The sequence below is a fragment of the Bubalus kerabau genome, chromosome 16 (assembly GCF_029407905.1).
Source record: "Bubalus kerabau isolate K-KA32 ecotype Philippines breed swamp buffalo chromosome 16, PCC_UOA_SB_1v2, whole genome shotgun sequence".
Classification (NCBI taxonomy): Eukaryota; Metazoa; Chordata; class Mammalia; order Artiodactyla; family Bovidae; genus Bubalus; species Bubalus kerabau.
The window spans coordinates 74,106,535-74,124,933 of NC_073639.1; the positions used below are offsets into that span (position 1 = coordinate 74,106,535).

General features: G+C 41.4%; 1 protein-coding gene across 1 annotated transcript; it reads left to right on the top strand.

Moving 5' to 3' along the window:
- The first annotated feature begins 334 nt into the window (after nt 1-334).
- On the top strand, nt 335-15,209 carry DRG1 (developmentally regulated GTP binding protein 1). Its single transcript, XM_055549577.1, has 9 exons — nt 335-514; nt 1,297-1,420; nt 2,334-2,509; nt 6,558-6,627; nt 8,931-9,100; nt 12,242-12,372; nt 13,409-13,576; nt 13,842-13,964; nt 14,897-15,209. The coding sequence occupies exons 1-9, from the start codon at nt 473-475 to the stop codon at nt 14,994-14,996; spliced, it is 1,104 nt and encodes a 367-aa protein (XP_055405552.1). The 5' UTR covers nt 335-472; the 3' UTR covers nt 14,997-15,209.
- Nucleotides 15,210-18,399: the final 3,190 nt, after the last annotated feature.

Below are 18,399 nucleotides of genomic sequence, written 5' to 3' on the forward strand. Positions count from 1 at the left end.
GGGCCCCAGCACCCGTCGGTGCTGGCGAGGAAGATGTGGGTGCCCTTTTCAGGAAAAAGGGTCTGATTGTTGCGGGTCAGCAGCGAGGAGTCGCTCCACATACACCACGCGCCGGGCGCTGGGCGCGGAGCCCTACGCGGAGCGCACGTCCGGCGGGGCGGGGCCGAGCGGCGCGCGACCCTCAGCGCGCTCGGGGAGGTAAGGACCGGGGCGGCCTCTCTGGCCCCCACTCCCGCGGGCTCTATGACACCGCACTGGCTCGCGGGACGGGGCGGGGCGGGCTGAGGAGGAGGAGGAAACCAATTCACGTTGTAAATCTCGCGGTGAGCCCCGCGCGGAACTCTCGTGAGAAACAGGAAATACCGCGCTTGCGCACTGCTGTAGCTCCTGGTGGTTGTGGCCGGTCTGCCGGCGACTGTGAGGCGGGGAGCTGCTCCTGTGGAGGCCGTTGAGTCCCCCGCAACTCGCCACCATGAGCAGCACCCTAGCTAAGATCGCGGAGATCGAAGCCGAGGTAACGGACGCTCGAACGCTCCGTCCTAGCCTTCGTCTGAAGCGGCGTTGCTCCCGCCTGAGCTCCCGTCAGACGTGCCAGGCCCGGGGCCGCGTTGCCGGCCTCCCCTCAGCCTCGGCTCGCTCTTCTTGACTCCCCTCAGCCCGGGCCCGCGCTCCGTACTTTTGCACCTTACTTGGCGCCCCCTCCCAGCATTCGGCTTCTGTCTGAACTTTGAGTTTTCTGTTTTCTTTTCTGTGAGCAGCACGGAATCCTATCTCCTCACTTTAGCCCTGTCTTGCTCACAAACCTCCGTATCTCTCTTCGCACCCCTTCTTCCCTAGTCTCTGCTTTGGTGACCCCCTTTCCCAGAGTGTTGCTCCCGGGAATAGGATCTGGAAGTAAATTGTCACCTGTGGTAGGTTTGATTCCACCTGGATTGTTGTGTGGTTCTTCTGTCTGAAGGGCTCAGAGTTCTTGAAAATCGATTGGGGTACACGGGGTACAAGCAGCTGTAAAGGGTTCAGCAGTTGAGTTGTAGTCTAATCTGTGAACGCTGATTGTAATGATTTTGGTCGCATTTCTTCTCTGGGCCTCAGTTGTTTGCTCTGTAATGGGGCGAATTGACTGGGTGATGGAGAGAATGAATTTTTACTCTTTCAAAGTCTGACTTAAAATGGGTATAGTGACGTTAGTAGGACTTAGAAGAAAACATCCTTCTCAGAGCTGGGGGAGCATTCATTCTGGATGTTTTACCTTGTAGGAACTGCTTCTGATTTATGGCTGTGATTCCTCCCTAATAGATGGCTCGGACTCAGAAGAACAAGGCCACAGCACACCACCTAGGGTTGCTTAAGGCTCGTCTTGCTAAGCTTCGCAGGGAGCTCATTACTCCAAAAGGTGGTGGTGGTGGAGGACCAGGAGAAGGTTTGTGCTGCGGTTTCTCTTTTCCTTTTGTGTGTGTGTAATTTCTATGAAAGTAGTAAAGGCATATGGTAAAAACTAGTTTAGAAATGTCTATCAAAGTAGATTTATGTTTTCTAAGCTTAAATTCTTGAATTGTGTTTATTTTTATTCTATTGATTTCTGGGTTTGTGTGGGGTTTTTTTTTTTTTGGCCATACAATGTTGCTTGTGGGATTTTAGTTCCCCTATCAGGGATTGACCTGGGCCTTGGCAGCGAAAGTGCAGAGTTGTAACCACTGGGCTGCCAGGGAATTCCCAATTCTGCTGATTTCAAAGGTTAATGAATATTCTCTCTAAGTGAACTAGGGTTTTGTTTCTGTATATCCTGTCCTGATCCAAAATAGATTTATGTTGGCTCAGTGAAATATATAAATAAAGAGTCGACAAGATAAAGGAAGTTACTGCAAAGGGAAGTGAAGGTAGGAAGAATAAGTTGAAGCCAAGAGAAAGTTGGTATGAAAAGTAATGTCACAAGGTCTGTGCACTTCTAGAGAACGGCCACAGATTTGGCTTTGAATTTGTTTGCAACTAATTGTAAGAAAAGAAAACTCTTGCTAGTCACACAGTTCCCAGGGTTTGTAGGGAAAAAAAAAAGTTTTTTAGATCAATTATTGTATAATATTTGGGCCCTAAATACTGTGTATAGGTATATAACAACAGTTAGAGGTATAAAGTTTTTCCATCAAACAATCCATTAAATACTGTGAATTGCCATGGGGGAATTTTGTGTGCTTGAGTTCTACCCTAGAGATAAAACTGTTAAAAGTTGGAGAAATAGGTTTTAGAGGGGTAGGCGACCAGAATGTAAAAGGAATTGCTTGAGTCTCAATGCTCCCAGGATAACATTCTTCTTTTTATGTTTATTGGTATTTTAGGATTTGATGTTGCCAAGACGGGTGATGCTCGAATTGGGTTTGTGGGTTTTCCGTCTGTGGGGAAGTCAACGCTGCTCAGTAACCTGGCAGGGGTATATTCCGAGGTGGCAGCCTACGAGTTCACCACCCTGACCACTGTGCCTGGTGTCATCAGATACAAAGGTGCTAAGATCCAGGTAAGTTAGGCCTGCAGGCCAAGAACTGGAAGAAGTCAGTTCTTCCATTCATTAAAAAAGAACTTATTTGGAACTTTCTGTATGCCAAGCCTCGTATTTGATCTACCAGAACCTCTTTGGCTAGCAGGGGAGACAGAGAAGACCAGTGCATACAAATAAAAATATCGTTTGTAAAAACACAGAGAAAGGAAGGACTCCTTTTTCCACCTGAGGATGGGGTGAGGGAAGGTCTGCTAAGACAGAAAAAGCTTTACATAGAAAGTGACAGTAAGATGGGTTTTGATGTTTATTAGAATTTTATCAGCTGGAGAATATAAAGGGCAATTTCAGACAGCTGTAATGGGAAACAGCCTGCATTTTGAGCTTAGCTGTGGATAGGAAGTAGTAGAAACTGAATTTGTAAAGGTAGATTGGAGCTGAATTATGAAGGATCTTATGTGCCTGTCAAGGAAGTTGAATTTTATCTTGTACATAGCTGGGAGCCATTAGAAACTTCTTAATAAAGAATAACATGATCAGACCCTTTTTAGAAGGTAATTCTTATCTGTGAGGCTTAATGAAGTTGTTGTCTTCAAAAGTTCTCAGATAGATGATAGATTTAGAGCTCCCTAATGAGGAGTCCACTTGGGTATGAAAGATATGCGTAAAATATGATGTAACACTTTCTTTTTGGCTCTGCAGCTAAGAAGGTAAGGTGCTGAATTTCATGACATTTGAATATAGGCTAGAGGGTCCCAAACCCTTAGTGTCTCAGTAGGTTCATACCCTCAGTGTCTTAGTAATTATTTCCTGACAACTTTTCTGTTTCTAGTAATTTTTTGTGGTGCTCCAGGCCAAGAGAAGTAACCTGTTCCTTTAATAGTTAGAGCCAAACAATTATTTATGATCTTATAGCTACATTTACTGTAGCTGTAAGTAAATAACAATGTTATTTACTAATGGGATATGGACACTGTTAGGTACCATGTAACTTCTCAGACTTTGGAGTCAGATTAAATACTGCCAGATTTGTTTCTTTTTCCACCCTTATTTTTGTGTGTTGCTTAATTTTTGCCATAGTAATCTCTGAAAAATCCAACTTTCCAAAGATTTGGATCTGTTATTGTTGAAATCAGTGTAGTAGAATCTAATGGTGAAATTGTGAGCTTCTTGGATCTAGTAGGTTGATAGATACTGAGAATTGCTGTTTGTCTTGAAAATCAGAATGCCCCCAGTGCCTTGGCAGAACATTTAAAAACTCTTTAGTGTAGGCATTTGTTTTCCCTCTAAACAGTGAGTTACAGAGTGAGTTGTGAAGTGCATTTGTATTTCCTTATTACAGAGTCTGAAGTAAGGAGGGACCAGTGTCCTGGTGGTATTTTCAGTGACTTTTTCTTTCTGGTTAGGTTCCATTAGAACACATGCCTTTCTAGGACTCCATGCCAATGTATATAATAAGAATGAGGACACTTGGGCATATCTGGACCACTGCTTAATTTCATCGGGTTTCCAAATCTTATTGATAGTCAGTTTTGTCAGTTCAGAGAGTAACCTCTTTCCTGAAGAGATGTTATGGCACCTCTTGGTATAACCCCTCTCTTTTCTTGTCTTTTCTTCAAAACCTTTATTTATTTCAGTCTCTTTTGACCTTTTCAGGTTTTTTTCTTCCTTTTTTTCATGGTGCTTTCTTTTCCATCTGTGCCCTCTGCCTGTTTTTCCTTCCCTTTCAACTTTCTCCAGAAACCAAGTTAAGTAGGCATACTAGTAGGTGTGTTTAACTGGATTAAAATGATTGCCCTCAAAATGCTTTTTTAAAGGCTCTTTTGTGGCAGAGGATTCATTATCTGTGATTCTCTGGGGAATGGTATACAAAATTAGAACCATCTAATAATTATAAGGAGATTGATTTCTGGTTTTTGTTGTTGTTGCTGTTGTTAGGAAGATCTTTTTTAACAATAAAGGTGCCTAGAAATGGAATAGTACCTCGAGGTAATTAGTTACTGTGTCTGGAGATGTTCAAGTAGTAGCTGAACCACCAACTAACCAATTAACCAGTGATGTTAGAAGAAAACTGATGTTTCACATAGTCAGAGATTGGCCTGCAAAGTGGATGTACAGTGCTTTAAAAATTATGGGGCTTATGTTTCACCTTGCCAGAGTCCCTAGGACTCTTGTTGTCATATATATGTGTGTGTGTGTGTGTTGTGTATGTATATATATGAACATGCACATATATCTGCTTTAACTTCTAAGGGCATTCGAATTTAAAGTAGGTTAGCATACAGTTCTTAAAATCTACATTTATGTGATTTGAAGATATATTTTTTTCTTTTCTCAATTCTTAGTTGTAATCTGAAATTCATATATGTAAAGGATGGCCTGTTTTTATTGGGTGAAATTTAGTTGCCTCATTTTAATAGTTCAGTGTAATTTAAAATATTTAAATAGTTTAATGTAATTTTAAATATTTCCCTCTCAAGAAAAGCTTAAGTTAACTTGCTTTTATGTGTGTTGGGGCCTCAATAAATTTCTCTACCATGTTCAGCTGCCACAGTTAGAAAGCTCTTGCTCTTTTTTTCTCAGTTTAATATTAAAGGAAATATTATTTTATTTATTGCACTGTGCCAGGTCTTAGTTGCAGAAGGCAGAATCTAGTTCCCTGACCAGGGATTGAACCTAGGCCCCCTGAATTATTGGGAGTGTAGTCTTTGCCCCTGGATCACCAGGGAGGTCCCCAGGCTTATCTTATATTTTTCCTGCCCCAGCCCTGCAATGAACCACTTCTGAAGGAGCTGTTCCTCCCTTTTGTTGGAGACAGGTACTTAGAAATCAAGATCTGGTATGCTCACTAGTCCCAGTTTTAGAGGAGGTGATGTTATTTATTATGTAGTGAGGAATAGGGAGGAGCTTTTGAGCAGGTTCTTGAATGGAAAAGTTGAACTCTAAACACCTCCCGAGTTTGTTCTTTTTCCTTGTGGTTTATTTAATGTGAAGTATATTTCTGTAATATCAGATATGCTGATATATAATATCAAAGGATAGTTGTTTTTTTTCCCTTTGGCCATGCTGCACAGCTTGTAGGATCTTAGTTTCTAGACCTGGGATGAAACCCAGGCCCTCGGCATTCAAAGTGGAGAGTCTTAACCACTAGACTGCAAGGGAATTCCCCAGCAAAGACTAGTTTTAAATGATGTTTTGATAAGCTGCAACTATATCCCTGTCTGTTCATGTAGATAATTCAGTATTGGCCATTCAGTACCATGGCCCTTGGTATTTTCAGGTTTTACATATGCTCGTAACAGACTCTTAAGAGCTTGTAACTGTAGTTTATGAATTTGAATCATGAGTGCTACAGATTTGGTTTTGATGTTCTTATCATTAGGTACATACACTGTGACTTATGTGAAGTTTTACTTTATTGCATTTCCCGGGCAATTGAGTGGTTATTTTCAACTGAAGACACATATCAGAGTCACCCTTGGAGCCTTTTGAAATACAGATCAGTATCTGAATCCTACTTTGGCTCTTGCAAAGTAGAATTTGCAGGGATAGGGCTTAAATATCTGCATTCTGAATTGTTTTATAGGCGATTCTTATGTGCTTGCTTAAGAATGGCTGCAGAAATTTTTGTGAATTGGAGGATTTGCAAAGGTCTCAGGATTTATCACTTGTGAATATCGTGATCCAGTTATTATCTATAGTAAAGAATTTGTGTGGAGGCTCAACTTTCTGGAAAGTGGGAAAATATTGAAAGATACTAAGGTAGAATTATGGATTTGTGTCCCCAAGATGTGGATTAAAATCTGATTTATTTGGACTGTGACTTTGGGCAAACCACTTAACCTCTCTGAACCTCAACTAATATCCTTATTCACAGACTTGCTAGGTATTTTGAGTGAGATAAAGTATGTAAGAAGCTTGCAGCTGGTATTTAGTAAAAGTAAGATTTACACATTCACTTACAAGGAAGGTTGGATTTAGATCTCCTGAATTTTGAATACTTAAATCATTCTGTTTAATCTGTTGAGATTTATAACCAACTTTTCCTTTTCTCTCCTTAATCTTGCAGCTTCTGGATCTCCCAGGTATCATTGAGGGTGCCAAGGATGGGAAAGGTAGAGGCCGTCAAGTCATTGCAGGTGAGTGTTCTGGGGCCACCGTCCTGGTATATCATCTCTTCACTGAGTGCTGTTCCTTTAGGGACTGTGGAGCTTGGAGTTGGCACCACAGTGAAGGGAGTAGTTTTACCTGACTTCTCACTGGAGCAAAATGTTGGAACTTGAAGGTATTCAGAGAACAGCCCAGACCCCCATTTGAAGGGAAAGGAAGGACAGGAGAAGTGAAGCGCTTTGATACAATGTTGCCCTGTTGTGACAGATTCAGAGCTAGACCTCAGGTTTCCTGACTCCCACTCATGCCTTTTCTTCTTTTTTTTTTTCATTTAAAGTAAAATTTTATACAAATTAAAAAAAAAATAAAGTAAAATGTTATAAAAGGCTAATCATAGGGGAATTCTTTGGTGGTCCAGTGGTTAGAGCTCCATGCTTTCACTGCTTAGGGAGTGGATTCAATCCTTGGTCAAGGACCACAAGCCACATGATGCAACCTTTAAAAAAAAAAAAAAAGACTAATCATAAATCGCACTAATCTGCTACTCCATCTGTTTTCATCTCTACTGTCATTCCCCATTGGCAAGTACTGTCAAGTCTTCAACTGTTTCTTCTACTTCATATTTTAAAATGTTATGCTTATATTACTGTTTCATGGTTAATTAATTTTAAATACCATCTATTGGTTTCATGTTATGGTAGGAAATTAGCTCTCTCGTACTCCATATCTCTTCTATTTTTTCAAATATATTTTCAAATATATTTTTTCAGGTTATAATTTTTAGTTAACTCATCAGTCATGGTTTATGTTATTATGTAATGACTGTGTAACTTATTCAGTGCTGAGATAAGTACTGTATTATGACTTGATTTCTTTAATCTTGAAATCTGCTTTTTAAATTTGTTTTTCATTGAGTTAATAATTGGTTCTTATTTTGTTTACTTTTCTGTTTGCTAATAGTTTTCAAATGCTCCAGTAGATCAAATGCCTATCAATCAGTATTTTTCTAGATATTTGAATACAGTGGCTATTGAGGACTTTGTGTGCCTGGTGCAATTGAGTTATGGAATTTTAAATTTTATCATTTTAATTTAAATTTGAATAGCCCCAGGTGGCTAGTGGAGTCTGTGTTGGACAGTGTAGCTCCAGATTTTTTATTTTTATAGATACATTTATTTATTTCTTGAAAGTGAAAGTGAAGTTGCTCAGTTGTGTCCGACTCTTTGCGACCCCATGGACTGTAGCCCACCAGGTTCCTCTGTCCATGGGATTTCCCAGGCAAAAATACTGGAGTGGGTTGCCATTTCCTTCTCCAGCTCCAGATTTTTTGCATGGCTGAGATTGTGTATGGGATCCCCTATTTCTTAGAGTTGTTGTCTTACCTTTTTTGGGTTATTTTCAGGTTTTGCTGAAGTACATTATTTAGAAACTTAACGAAAAAGAGTGAATGATAGGTAAATTGTTCTTGTTTTTTCATGTTTGAAAGTATTTTTATTCCACCCTTACATTAAAGTAATAATTTAGCTATTTATAGAATTATAGGTTTGAAGTCATTCATGGATGACTATTAGGAACTTGCTAAATGAAAAGAGTCGGGCACAAAAGACTACATTTTGTATGATTCCATTTATAGAAAATTCTTAAAAATGCAACTTAACCTATGGTGACAGAGCAGTGGGTGACTGGGAATTGAAAGGGAGACATTGCAAAGGGGTACAAGGGAACTTTTGGAGATGATGGAAATGTTCTGAATCTCAGTTGCTATGGTGGTTACATAGGTGTATACATTTGTCATCAAATTGTATGCTTAACATGGGTACTATTTATTTTTTATAAATTATAGCTCAAGAAAGTTGACAAAAAAATAAGCGAACTGGATAACTTTATTCTTTTAAATCTTTCTTAACTTTTTCAGGGATTCAGGTTATTACCTGGTTTGTATCTTCATTCCAAATTATTTTTCTGCTAGTGTATCTAGAATGCTAGTATATCTAGATCTAGACACATCTCTCGATGCACTAACAGAAAACAAAGCATACATTGCAGAGTGACTCTGGCATAAATCTTTGGAAACCTTAACTTCATGTGTGTGTGTATATGTATGCGTGCTAAGTCACTTCAGTTGTGTCCGACTCTTTGTGACGCTATGGACTGTAGCCCGCTAGGCTCTTCTGTCCATAGGATTTTTCAGGCAAGAATACTGGAGTGGGTTGCCATTTCCTCCTTCAGGGGACCTTCCCTACCCAGGGATCGAACTTGGTCTCTTACATCTCCTGCATTTGCAGGTCTTTAATGATCTTTGAAAAAGATTTTTTTATTTTCAATTCTTCAGTGGCCAGAACGTGTAACTTGATCTTGATTGTTCTGGATGTCCTGAAACCCTTGGGACATAAGAAGATAATTGAAAATGAGCTGGAAGGCTTTGGCATTCGCTTGAACAGCAAACCCCCCAACATTGGCTTTAAGAAGAAGGATAAAGGAGGCATTAATCTCACAGCCACTGTAAGTGAAGAAAGTATATGGGGTAGGTTGTTGAAGGGACTGGGGTGGAGAGTGGATTGTGGTATGTGGACACTGACATTTGGAAATTGCTTGGCTTCTCCAGAGCTAATTGAAGTCCTACAATGACATTGTAATGACTGACAGAGTAGGACAAGAGTCCATCTCAGACTACTTTTGTGGCTTTATTTCCTCTTTGGGGTGGTATGGAACTAAAGCTTATGCTTGCATGAAGTAGATGGCTGCTTATATCATCTATTTTCATTTACTCAACACAGATTTATAGAGCACCTCCCATGGGCCACCATTGTTTAGGCTTTCAGTGGAAATGGAAGTTCAGTCAGTTCAGTCGCTCAGTCGTGTCCAACTCTTTGCGACCCCATGAATCACAGCATGCCAGGCCTCCCTGTCCATCACCAACTCCCGGAATCCACCCAAACCCATGTCCATTGAGTCGGTGATGCCATCCAGCCATCTCATCCTCTGTCGTCCCCTTCTCCTCCTGCCCTCAATCTTTCCCAGCATCAGGGTCTTCAAATGAGTCAGTTCTTCACATCAGGTCTCCAAAGTATTGGAGTTTCAGCTTGAGCATCAGTCCTTCCAATGAACACCCAGGACTGATCTCCTTTAGGATGGACTGGTTGGATCTCCTTGCAGTCCAAGGGACTCTCATGAGTCTTCACTAGACAGACCTTTGTTGGCAAAGTAATGTCTCTGCTTTTTAATATGTTGTCTAGGTTGGTCATAACTTTCCTTCCAAGGAGTAAGCGTCTTTTAATTTCATGGCTGCAATCACCATCTGCAGTGATTTTGGAGCCCAGAGAAATAAAGTCAGCCACTGTTTCCCATCCATTTGCCATGAAGTGATGGGACCGGATGTCATGGTCTTCGTTTTCTGAATGTTGAGCTTTAAGCCAACTTTTTTACTCTCCTCTTTCACTTTCATCTAGAAGTTCTTTAGTTCTTCACTTTCTGCCATGAGGGTGGTGGTATCTGCATACCTGAGGTTATTGATATTTCTCCCGGCAATCTTGATTCCAGCTTGTGCTTCCTCCAGCCCAGCGTTTCTCATAATGTACTCTGCATATAAGTTAAATAAGCAGGGTGACAATATACAGCCTTGACGTACTCCTTTTCCTATTTGGAAATGGAAGAGGGGGCAAAAATTCCTGGCTTTATATTCGAATGGGTAAGTAGCAAACAAAATTAATGAGTGATTATAGTATATTATGAGTCTGAGTGCTACCTGCTGCACTATTACAGTATATTATGTTAGGGTAAACTAAGGACAGAAGTTAACTAGGGAAAGAGGATGGAGAGTGTTGGTGGAAGGGTTGTGGTTCTAAGTAGGTTGATCAGAGAAATCTTCACTGAGGTGACAAGAAGGAGTGAACCAAATGAATATCTTGAGGAAGGGCATTTCATGTAGAGGGAACATCCAAGTGCCAGACAGGTAGGGCTTGCCTTTGCTTGTTTGAAGACCAGCAGGATGAGCAAGTAGAAGAGTAGTAAGAAACGAAGTCATGGCATAGGGTCATACATACATTTACTTTGCAGAAGATGGTTGGGTTCCAGCCTGTGGAATAAAATTGATTCAGGTTTTAATGGAATCAGTCTGGCTGTTTGTTGAAAACAGACTGAAATGGGTTAAGAACAGACACACAGAACCCATTTAAGAGGTTATTACAATAATCTAGGCAAGAGGTGATTGTTTCTTAGATCAGAGTTGTAATAGTGGAGGAGATGTGGAGTAGTTATTGTGGAAAGATCTTGGAAATAGTTGGTGGGAATTACAGCTAAACTGGATGTGGGTTGTGAGAGAAAGAGGTGATGGTGAGTTTTTGTTATGAGCTAGAAAACGGACTCTCGTGACTAAAATGGTAGGGTTTAAGTGCAGAATAGATTTGGAAGGGAGGGGAAGATCAGATATTGAGTTTAAGATGCCAGTAACACTCAAGTTAGGTATCCAAATATTACTGTCAAATAGGCATTTGATCGGAGAAGGCAATGGCACCCCACTCCAGTACTCCTGCCTAGAAGATCCCATGGACGGAGGAGCCTGGTGGGCTGCAGTCCATGGGGTCGCTGAGGGTCAGTCATGACTGAGCGACTTGACTTGCACTTTTCACTTTCATGCATTGGAGAAGGAAATGGCAACCCACTCCAGCGTTCTTGCCTGGAGAATCCCAGGGACGGGGGAGCCTGGTGGGCTGCCGTCTATGGGGTCACACAGAGTCGGAAACGACTGAAGTGACTTAGCAGTAGCAGTAGGCATTTGATGAAAGATCTTGCTGCAGGTATAAATTTATTGGTTATCAATTTTAAAGCCATGAGCTTAGCTGAGATCACTTAGCTGAGGAAGGGAGTATAAATAGAAAAGAGTTCCAAGGATTGAGCTTTGTGATACCTTCTTCCACCCTCTCACAATGATTAGAGGCCAGGAGATGGGAAGAATCAGCAAATGAAACTTCTCAGTCAAGAAAGAAAATCAGAAAAGTTTAGAATCCTGAAAGCCAATTAAAGTGTTTCAGATTAGTTCCACCAAATGCTCCTTCTAAGTCATATAATTGAGGATTGAGAATTTCCTATAACATCTAATATTCTAGAGGTCCAAATTATTTGACTGGCATAGACTTAAGCTGTCCTGCCCCAAAGATCTTTCCTATTATCTTCTCATAATGTTTGAGTTGGAGCCTTCTTTCTGTATTTTTGCTATGGCTGCTGTAGTAAAGTACTATAGAGTGGGTGGTGTAAACAGCAGAAATATAATTCTCTTAATTCTGGAGCCTGGATATTTGACATCAAGATGTGAGCCGTACTGGTTTCTTCTGAGGCCTCTGTCTTTGGCTTATAAATGGCTGTCTTTTCCTGTGTTTTCATATGATCCTCCCTCTGTGTGTCTGTGTTCCAGTCTTGTAAGGGGGGACATGAGTCATATTGGATTAGGGCCCACCCATATGACATTTTAATTACCTCTTTAGATTTTAAGTATTTCCTACCCAAAGCCTGTCTTATCTAGGATAACGGTCTTTAGAAATAAATTTGCACTTTATCTAGAATTATCTGGGTATATCAACAGATACTTTTAGGAGATTTTTTTTTTTTTTGCTCTCTGACCAGTTGTTGTCTTCTGTGCCCATTCAGTGCCCTCAGAGTGAGCTGGATGCTGAAACTGTGAAGAGCATTCTGGCTGAGTACAAAATCCATAATGCTGATGTGACTCTGCGTAGTGATGCCACAGCAGATGACCTCATTGATGTGGTGGAAGGAAACAGGTACTGACTAAATGGTGCCTGAGTTTGAATTTGAAGCCTTGTAAATGGAAGCAGCTTTGGATTGTGAATCTGGCAGACAGCAGTTCTAACTCCACTTGTGCTCTTATTAGTAATAGTGGGCCTTGCTTTCTTGATAAAATGAAGGGTTGTTCTTGATTGCTAACATCCTTCTTTGCTCTGAAGTTTGATGATTATCAAATTGCTTGTTTCAGTTACTTGCTATAAACTAGACTATCCCCTAAGCTCTGTGTTGTATGATGGTTCAAGAGAGTAGGTTCTCAGTCTGCTCGCACAGAATTAATCCATCTGAGAAATTCTATAGGCTGTTCTGCAGAACTTAGAGCAGACTGGGATGTATCTGTTCTCTAAGAGTACATAACTGAGATCTTACATAACATGAGACATTACTATTTGAAATTAAGTAATAATTGAAACTACTGTTAAGTTATTTCTGGCATTCTGAAAACAGACAAAAACTGGTGCTTTGAGTTACATGTTTTATAAGTGAGGCAACTGAAGCCTGCGAAGTTGTAGCTGGCCTAATTATTAGTAACCTTAGCTGCCCTATTGATTGGACACTTAGGATTGTGACATTGCTAGATGTTGTGTTTAAATTTTTTTTTTTAATTCTTGAAGTTATTATAGTATTAGAAGTGTTTTACATTCTTACAGTTCATAAAACAACTGGGAAATTAACTCTGAGATCGCCTAGGGACACATGTCTAGAAAGTGACAGAGCTGGGAATACATTCTGTGTGACTCTAAAGCTTATATTATTTACACTGCAGCATGCTTTCTCAGTAGTTAGTTGCATGACTAGGGACTGTGGCTTGAGTTCCGTTACTTCTTAACTGATAATTCACTTTTTGCATGTTCTACCTTATTTTGGTAAGAAACATTTTGTTTTTTTTGGCTGACTTTCTCATGATTCCAGTTTAGAGTCTCTGATTTTGAGTCCTGGGTGAGGGGCTGTTGAATCAGACTGACAGTCTTGTCCACAGCTCCAGACTAACATACTGTTTTTCTATTTCTGTAGAGTCTATATCCCCTGTATCTATGTGTTAAATAAGATTGATCAGATTTCCATTGAGGAGTTGGATATTATCTATAAGGTGCCTCACTGTGTACCCATCTCTGCCCATCACCGCTGGAATTTTGATGACCTGTTGGAAAAGATCTGGGACTATCTGAAACTAGTGAGGATGTAAGTCTTAGTGGAGAGGGTGTTATTACTGTAGGACTTACAGCAGACTGTCCAAAAATAATACCTGCTAGAGCTCATTAACATAATCTGTTTTTGGAGATAAAAATAAATTAATTCCTATCATCTGCAAGGCCATATTGAGGGCACCTTCTCCCTCAAGATAGAGGTTATCCATGTCTGGTCTCTGGGTTGATGGAGGGTTGAGTTGTGTTCACACATGAAGCATTCTAAGAAGTAAGCAGCCTCTGCTCCCTCTGTGTTCTAGTTACACCAAACCCAAGGGCCAGTTGCCCGATTATACGTCCCCAGTGGTGTTGCCTTACTCCAGGACCACAGTGGAGGATTTCTGCATGAAGATTCACAAAAATCTTATCAAAGAATTTAAATAGTAAGTATGATGGCATGTGGTGCCTTCTTTTCCCTGTGAGCTACTGATTCTTCTAATGAGTAATTCTTAGGATAGTGTTATAGAAATTCATTCAGTTCAGTCGCTCAGTTGTGTCCGACTCTTTGCGACCCCATGAATCGCAGCATGCCAGGCCTCCCTGTTATAGAAATTAGGCATCAGGAAATGCTTGCTTGGTTAGAACCTTGCAATGTCTTCTTAAATGCTAAATCAAAACAGAAAGTGACACCATGCCAACTTGGAGCAGGAAGAGCCCTAAACACCTTTTCAAGTTGGGAGGACTGACAATACAAATTGCTCTGAGGTTCTCTTGTTAATTCATTTTCCTCTTGGCAAACACAAAATGTTAATTCTTCCTGCCAGCATCATATTGGGCTTCACTGGGTACTGAGCCCCACCTACACCTTTTGGATAAGCAAATACTCTCTTGATAGAGTTTTCCTAGTATGGCTAAGGAAGGATATCCTACGTTTCTTACCAGTAACCACTGATGGTTCATAGGCCCAATGAAAACTAGTATTCTGTAACTGACATTGCATTTGTAGGAATCAATTTCCAATCAGTTATTTCAGGGTATTTCTCTGTAACAAGTCTGTGCTTTCTCCTTTTATTTTTAAATTAGTCTTGTCATACTTCTCATTTGTATTTTTTTCCTTGACTTTCATAAATTGGCTCTGGAGCATGGGGAACCACATAACTTTCAAGTCTTCCATGTTTTATGTGAAGGCTCCAGTGTGCCACACTTCAGGGGAAGCTAAAGCCTTTGGGCTTTGACTGGGGATTGGGAACCTTGTCTGTTGCAGGCCTTTGACTCTTAAGAACTGGAATGCTAACTCTAAACAGAAAGTGACACCTAGGTAGCTAGAAGCTAGGTGATTATTTACACTGAATGTTCTTTTTTTCCTTCCATACAGTGCTCTGGTGTGGGGTCTGTCTGTGAAACACAATCCTCAAAAAGTGGGTAAAGACCATACGTTGGAGGACGAGGATGTCATTCAGATTGTGAAGAAGTGATGCCATCCCCTTCCCCATCTGCTGGGCCAACCCTAGCAGCTTTCTCCACGATCAAACACCTGACTCCAAGCCCCTCCTGGGTTTGACAGGCACTGGATCAGGATACAGGGAGGGAGATGGAAGTACCCTAATTGGAACTTCACTTGTCTTAACTTGGTGTCACCTTGTATGTTGAGCTGCATAAAGGACCTGGTAGGCCAGCTGCTATGTACAGTTCGTGTGTCATTGTCAGAATTTGTTTTGAGATGGATTGAATGAGGATGGTTATGTACAGTGAGGCAGCTGCAGAAGAGGTCCTTGGGAGCTTGGTCTTGAATGTGAAATGGGTAAAAATATGACCGCAGCATTTCACCTGGTGGTTAGTCATGAGAATGCTTCCAACTGGATGTGGTCCTTTCAGTCCTTTCAAGGGGTCTTTCTCTAATGATACTGGAGAAAGGAAGGACTTGATGTAAGTTAAGTGATTATTCCCTGCAAGTCTAGCCCACTTGGGAGATGGTGGTTCAGTAAAATACTCCGGCCAGACACATCGGGCTTTGAGTGGCAAGCCCACCTTTAATTAGCTGTGGAACTCTGCATGAATTACTTGATCTCTGTGTCAGTTTTCTCATGTAACATGGAGATGGTAATAACACCTTCTAGAATGGAGATTCTTAGTATTAAGAGATGGTACTTGTAAAATGCTTATTAGCACAGTGTCTGATATGTAAGTACTTGGTGAATGTTGGCTGTTGTTTTCACTGGTTCCTCTCCTTTAGTTAGAGCACAGCTGTGTATCGGTGTTGGGCTGAGTATTGAGCTGAACTGTGCTGCCAGCTGCATGCCACTGTCTCCTTTGCCATAACCCAGCCCTTCTTGACTTCAGGACTTCCCATGGCAGTCCTGGCCCCAACCACATAACCTGGATGAAAGCATGGAGGTAGCCCAGTGCAAGTGAGGCAACCAGTCTGATCAGAGCAGGTTTGTGGGTACACCTGTGTGTTTGTATGGAGGTGGGAGGGAGGGTAGGTTATAAGAAGTAATGGGGTCAGGATTGCTAGAGAGGGTACTAAGGACATCATTAAAGGTTAATAAGGGAATTTAAAGGGGTTTTCTTGATAGTGGAAAATTGACTGGCAAAAATCTGTGTGTTGGAGTGATTAGTGAGAATTTGGGAGACAGAGGGTGTGGGCATACAGGAGGAGAGACCTAAACCTGGCAACTGGCCTGCTCTTTGCAGAGAGGAGTCAAAGATTATATAATTATGGATTGCATGGATGATAGAGAAGGGTGGTCCATGAGAAAGTCAGCAAGGGAAACAGATTTACAGGAAGACAGAGTTTGATTTTAGATGAGGTGAACTAGAGCTTCTAGCAGGTTGTGAGCAGTGAGGATGTGGGAGTATCCACATATTCAGCCTTTTCCAGGAGTTGTTTCTCTTGTTATCTTAGTGACAGTTGTTTCCCTCTCATATCTTCCTAGAGCTTGGGCTTAACACTGTCCCCACACCCAGGAAATAAGCCTCTCAGGCCTGGTATCCTAGTCACTTTGGAGGGTGTAGATCTTGATATCACTGGTACATTCATGATAGAGGTCTACTCTGGCTTTTCAGAGAGACACTGGCTTTCTGAGATATGGGATTTCCAGCAAGGTTTACTTTCCAGGCAGAGCTTATACTGGGTTTTGAGGAATCCTCAAATTCACTTTCATTGGGCAATGAAATGCCAGAATGTTGAGAAAGATGTTGAAATCTAGGTTCATTTCAAGGCTTCAGGATATGCTTTGAATGGGCTTTGCTTCCATCCTTCCACACCTTCCCCTTCCCCCATCAGTGGCCCCCTGGTGTTTGAGGAGAGCATTACCCTACCTCCTTTCTGAGCTCAGACTTGGGAGTTCTGGGAGAGGTACAGTTTTGTGTTTGGAATGCTGCCTGGGGTAGGGCCACCAAGGAGGGTTATTCCTACAGGGCAAAGCTTTCTCTTCCTGAACTCCATGACTAGGGTTTTCTGACTGTCACAACATGGCTTGAATTTCCATTTTTCTTTCTCAATGCCTTTAGCTGTGTTTCAGTTCAGTTCAGCTCATTTGTGTCTGACTCCTTGCAACCCCATGGACTGTAGCACGCCAGGCTTCCTTGTCCATCACCAACTCCTGCAGCCTACTCAAACTCAAGTCCATTGCGTTGGTGATGCCATCCAACCATCTCATCCTCTGTCATCCCCTTCTCCTCCCACCTTCAATCTTCCCCAGCATCAGGGTCTTTTCCAGTGAGTCGGTTCTTGTCATCAGGTGGCCAAAAGTATTAAGCTGTGTTTAATAGCAGACAATAACTTAACTGGCTGAAATGGAAGAAAACTTGGTCTCTCACATAAGTTGTCTGGAGCTCAGATGGGCTAGCTGGTGGGTCACTGAAGATCCAAATTCTTTCCATGATGCCATCCTGTTCACTGCTTTGCTGGGTAAATGGCTCCCTTCACAGTCGAAGAATATCTTTATAGCCTTGAGCTTTATACCAGTATCTAGAGGATGCTAAAGAGGGCTGAGTCTTAACTTTTGGTGAAGCCATTTCCCAGAAGCTGCATAGCCAATTCCTCTTTGTGTCTCATACCCATTCTTGAACCAGCTGTTAGTAAAGGGAGTAGAATATTGAAGAGCCTGTTTACTCCAGTATGTTATCTTCATTCCTGGAGTTTATCCCTTTCATTTATAGGCCAGTGGACCTGACTTTCTTTCTACCTTATAACAGGCTGTCTTAAAATCTCCTATAAGAAGACCTGGCTGTACTTTCCCATAAAAAAAAAAATTTAGCTTTTTTTTTTTTCATTGTGCCTCATAGCACACAGGATCTTAGTTGCCTGACAAGGAATTGAACCCAGGGCCCCTGCACTGGGAGTGTAGAGTTTTAACCACTGGACCACCATGGAAGTTCCTGTCCTTTCCCATTTTCCCCCTTACTTCTCATTATTACTAATTTTCAAAGTACTGGTTGCTCAACTGCTTTCTTAGGGGTGGAGGCAATGTTCTTTCCTACCTGACCCCTCAACTTCCACGAAATTCTCTGTGGCCCTCTGCTGTTTTACTTTGAGGAGGCTTTGCACATCCTTCCAGCTTTGATTGCTTCTAAGCTTGTCTCATGCCTGCTAGACTCCCCAGAGTTGCTCCCTGTAAGAGGGCTTATTAGCTGAGACATCATGTCATCATGCTCTCCTTACTCCATAGCTGGCTCTTAGTTTCTGAAGACTGTATTCACTTCCTTTTTTGCCTCTACTTCCATTCACCAAAATAGCTTTAAGATCTATGCATTTAGCTTCTGCTGTGCTATTCTTAGCAACATTCCTTTATTTTCTTCTGATTCCATCTCACCAGCTACTGGCTTTGCCCTTTGCTTGGTGCCTACATTTGTTCATGTCTGTCGTATTCGCTT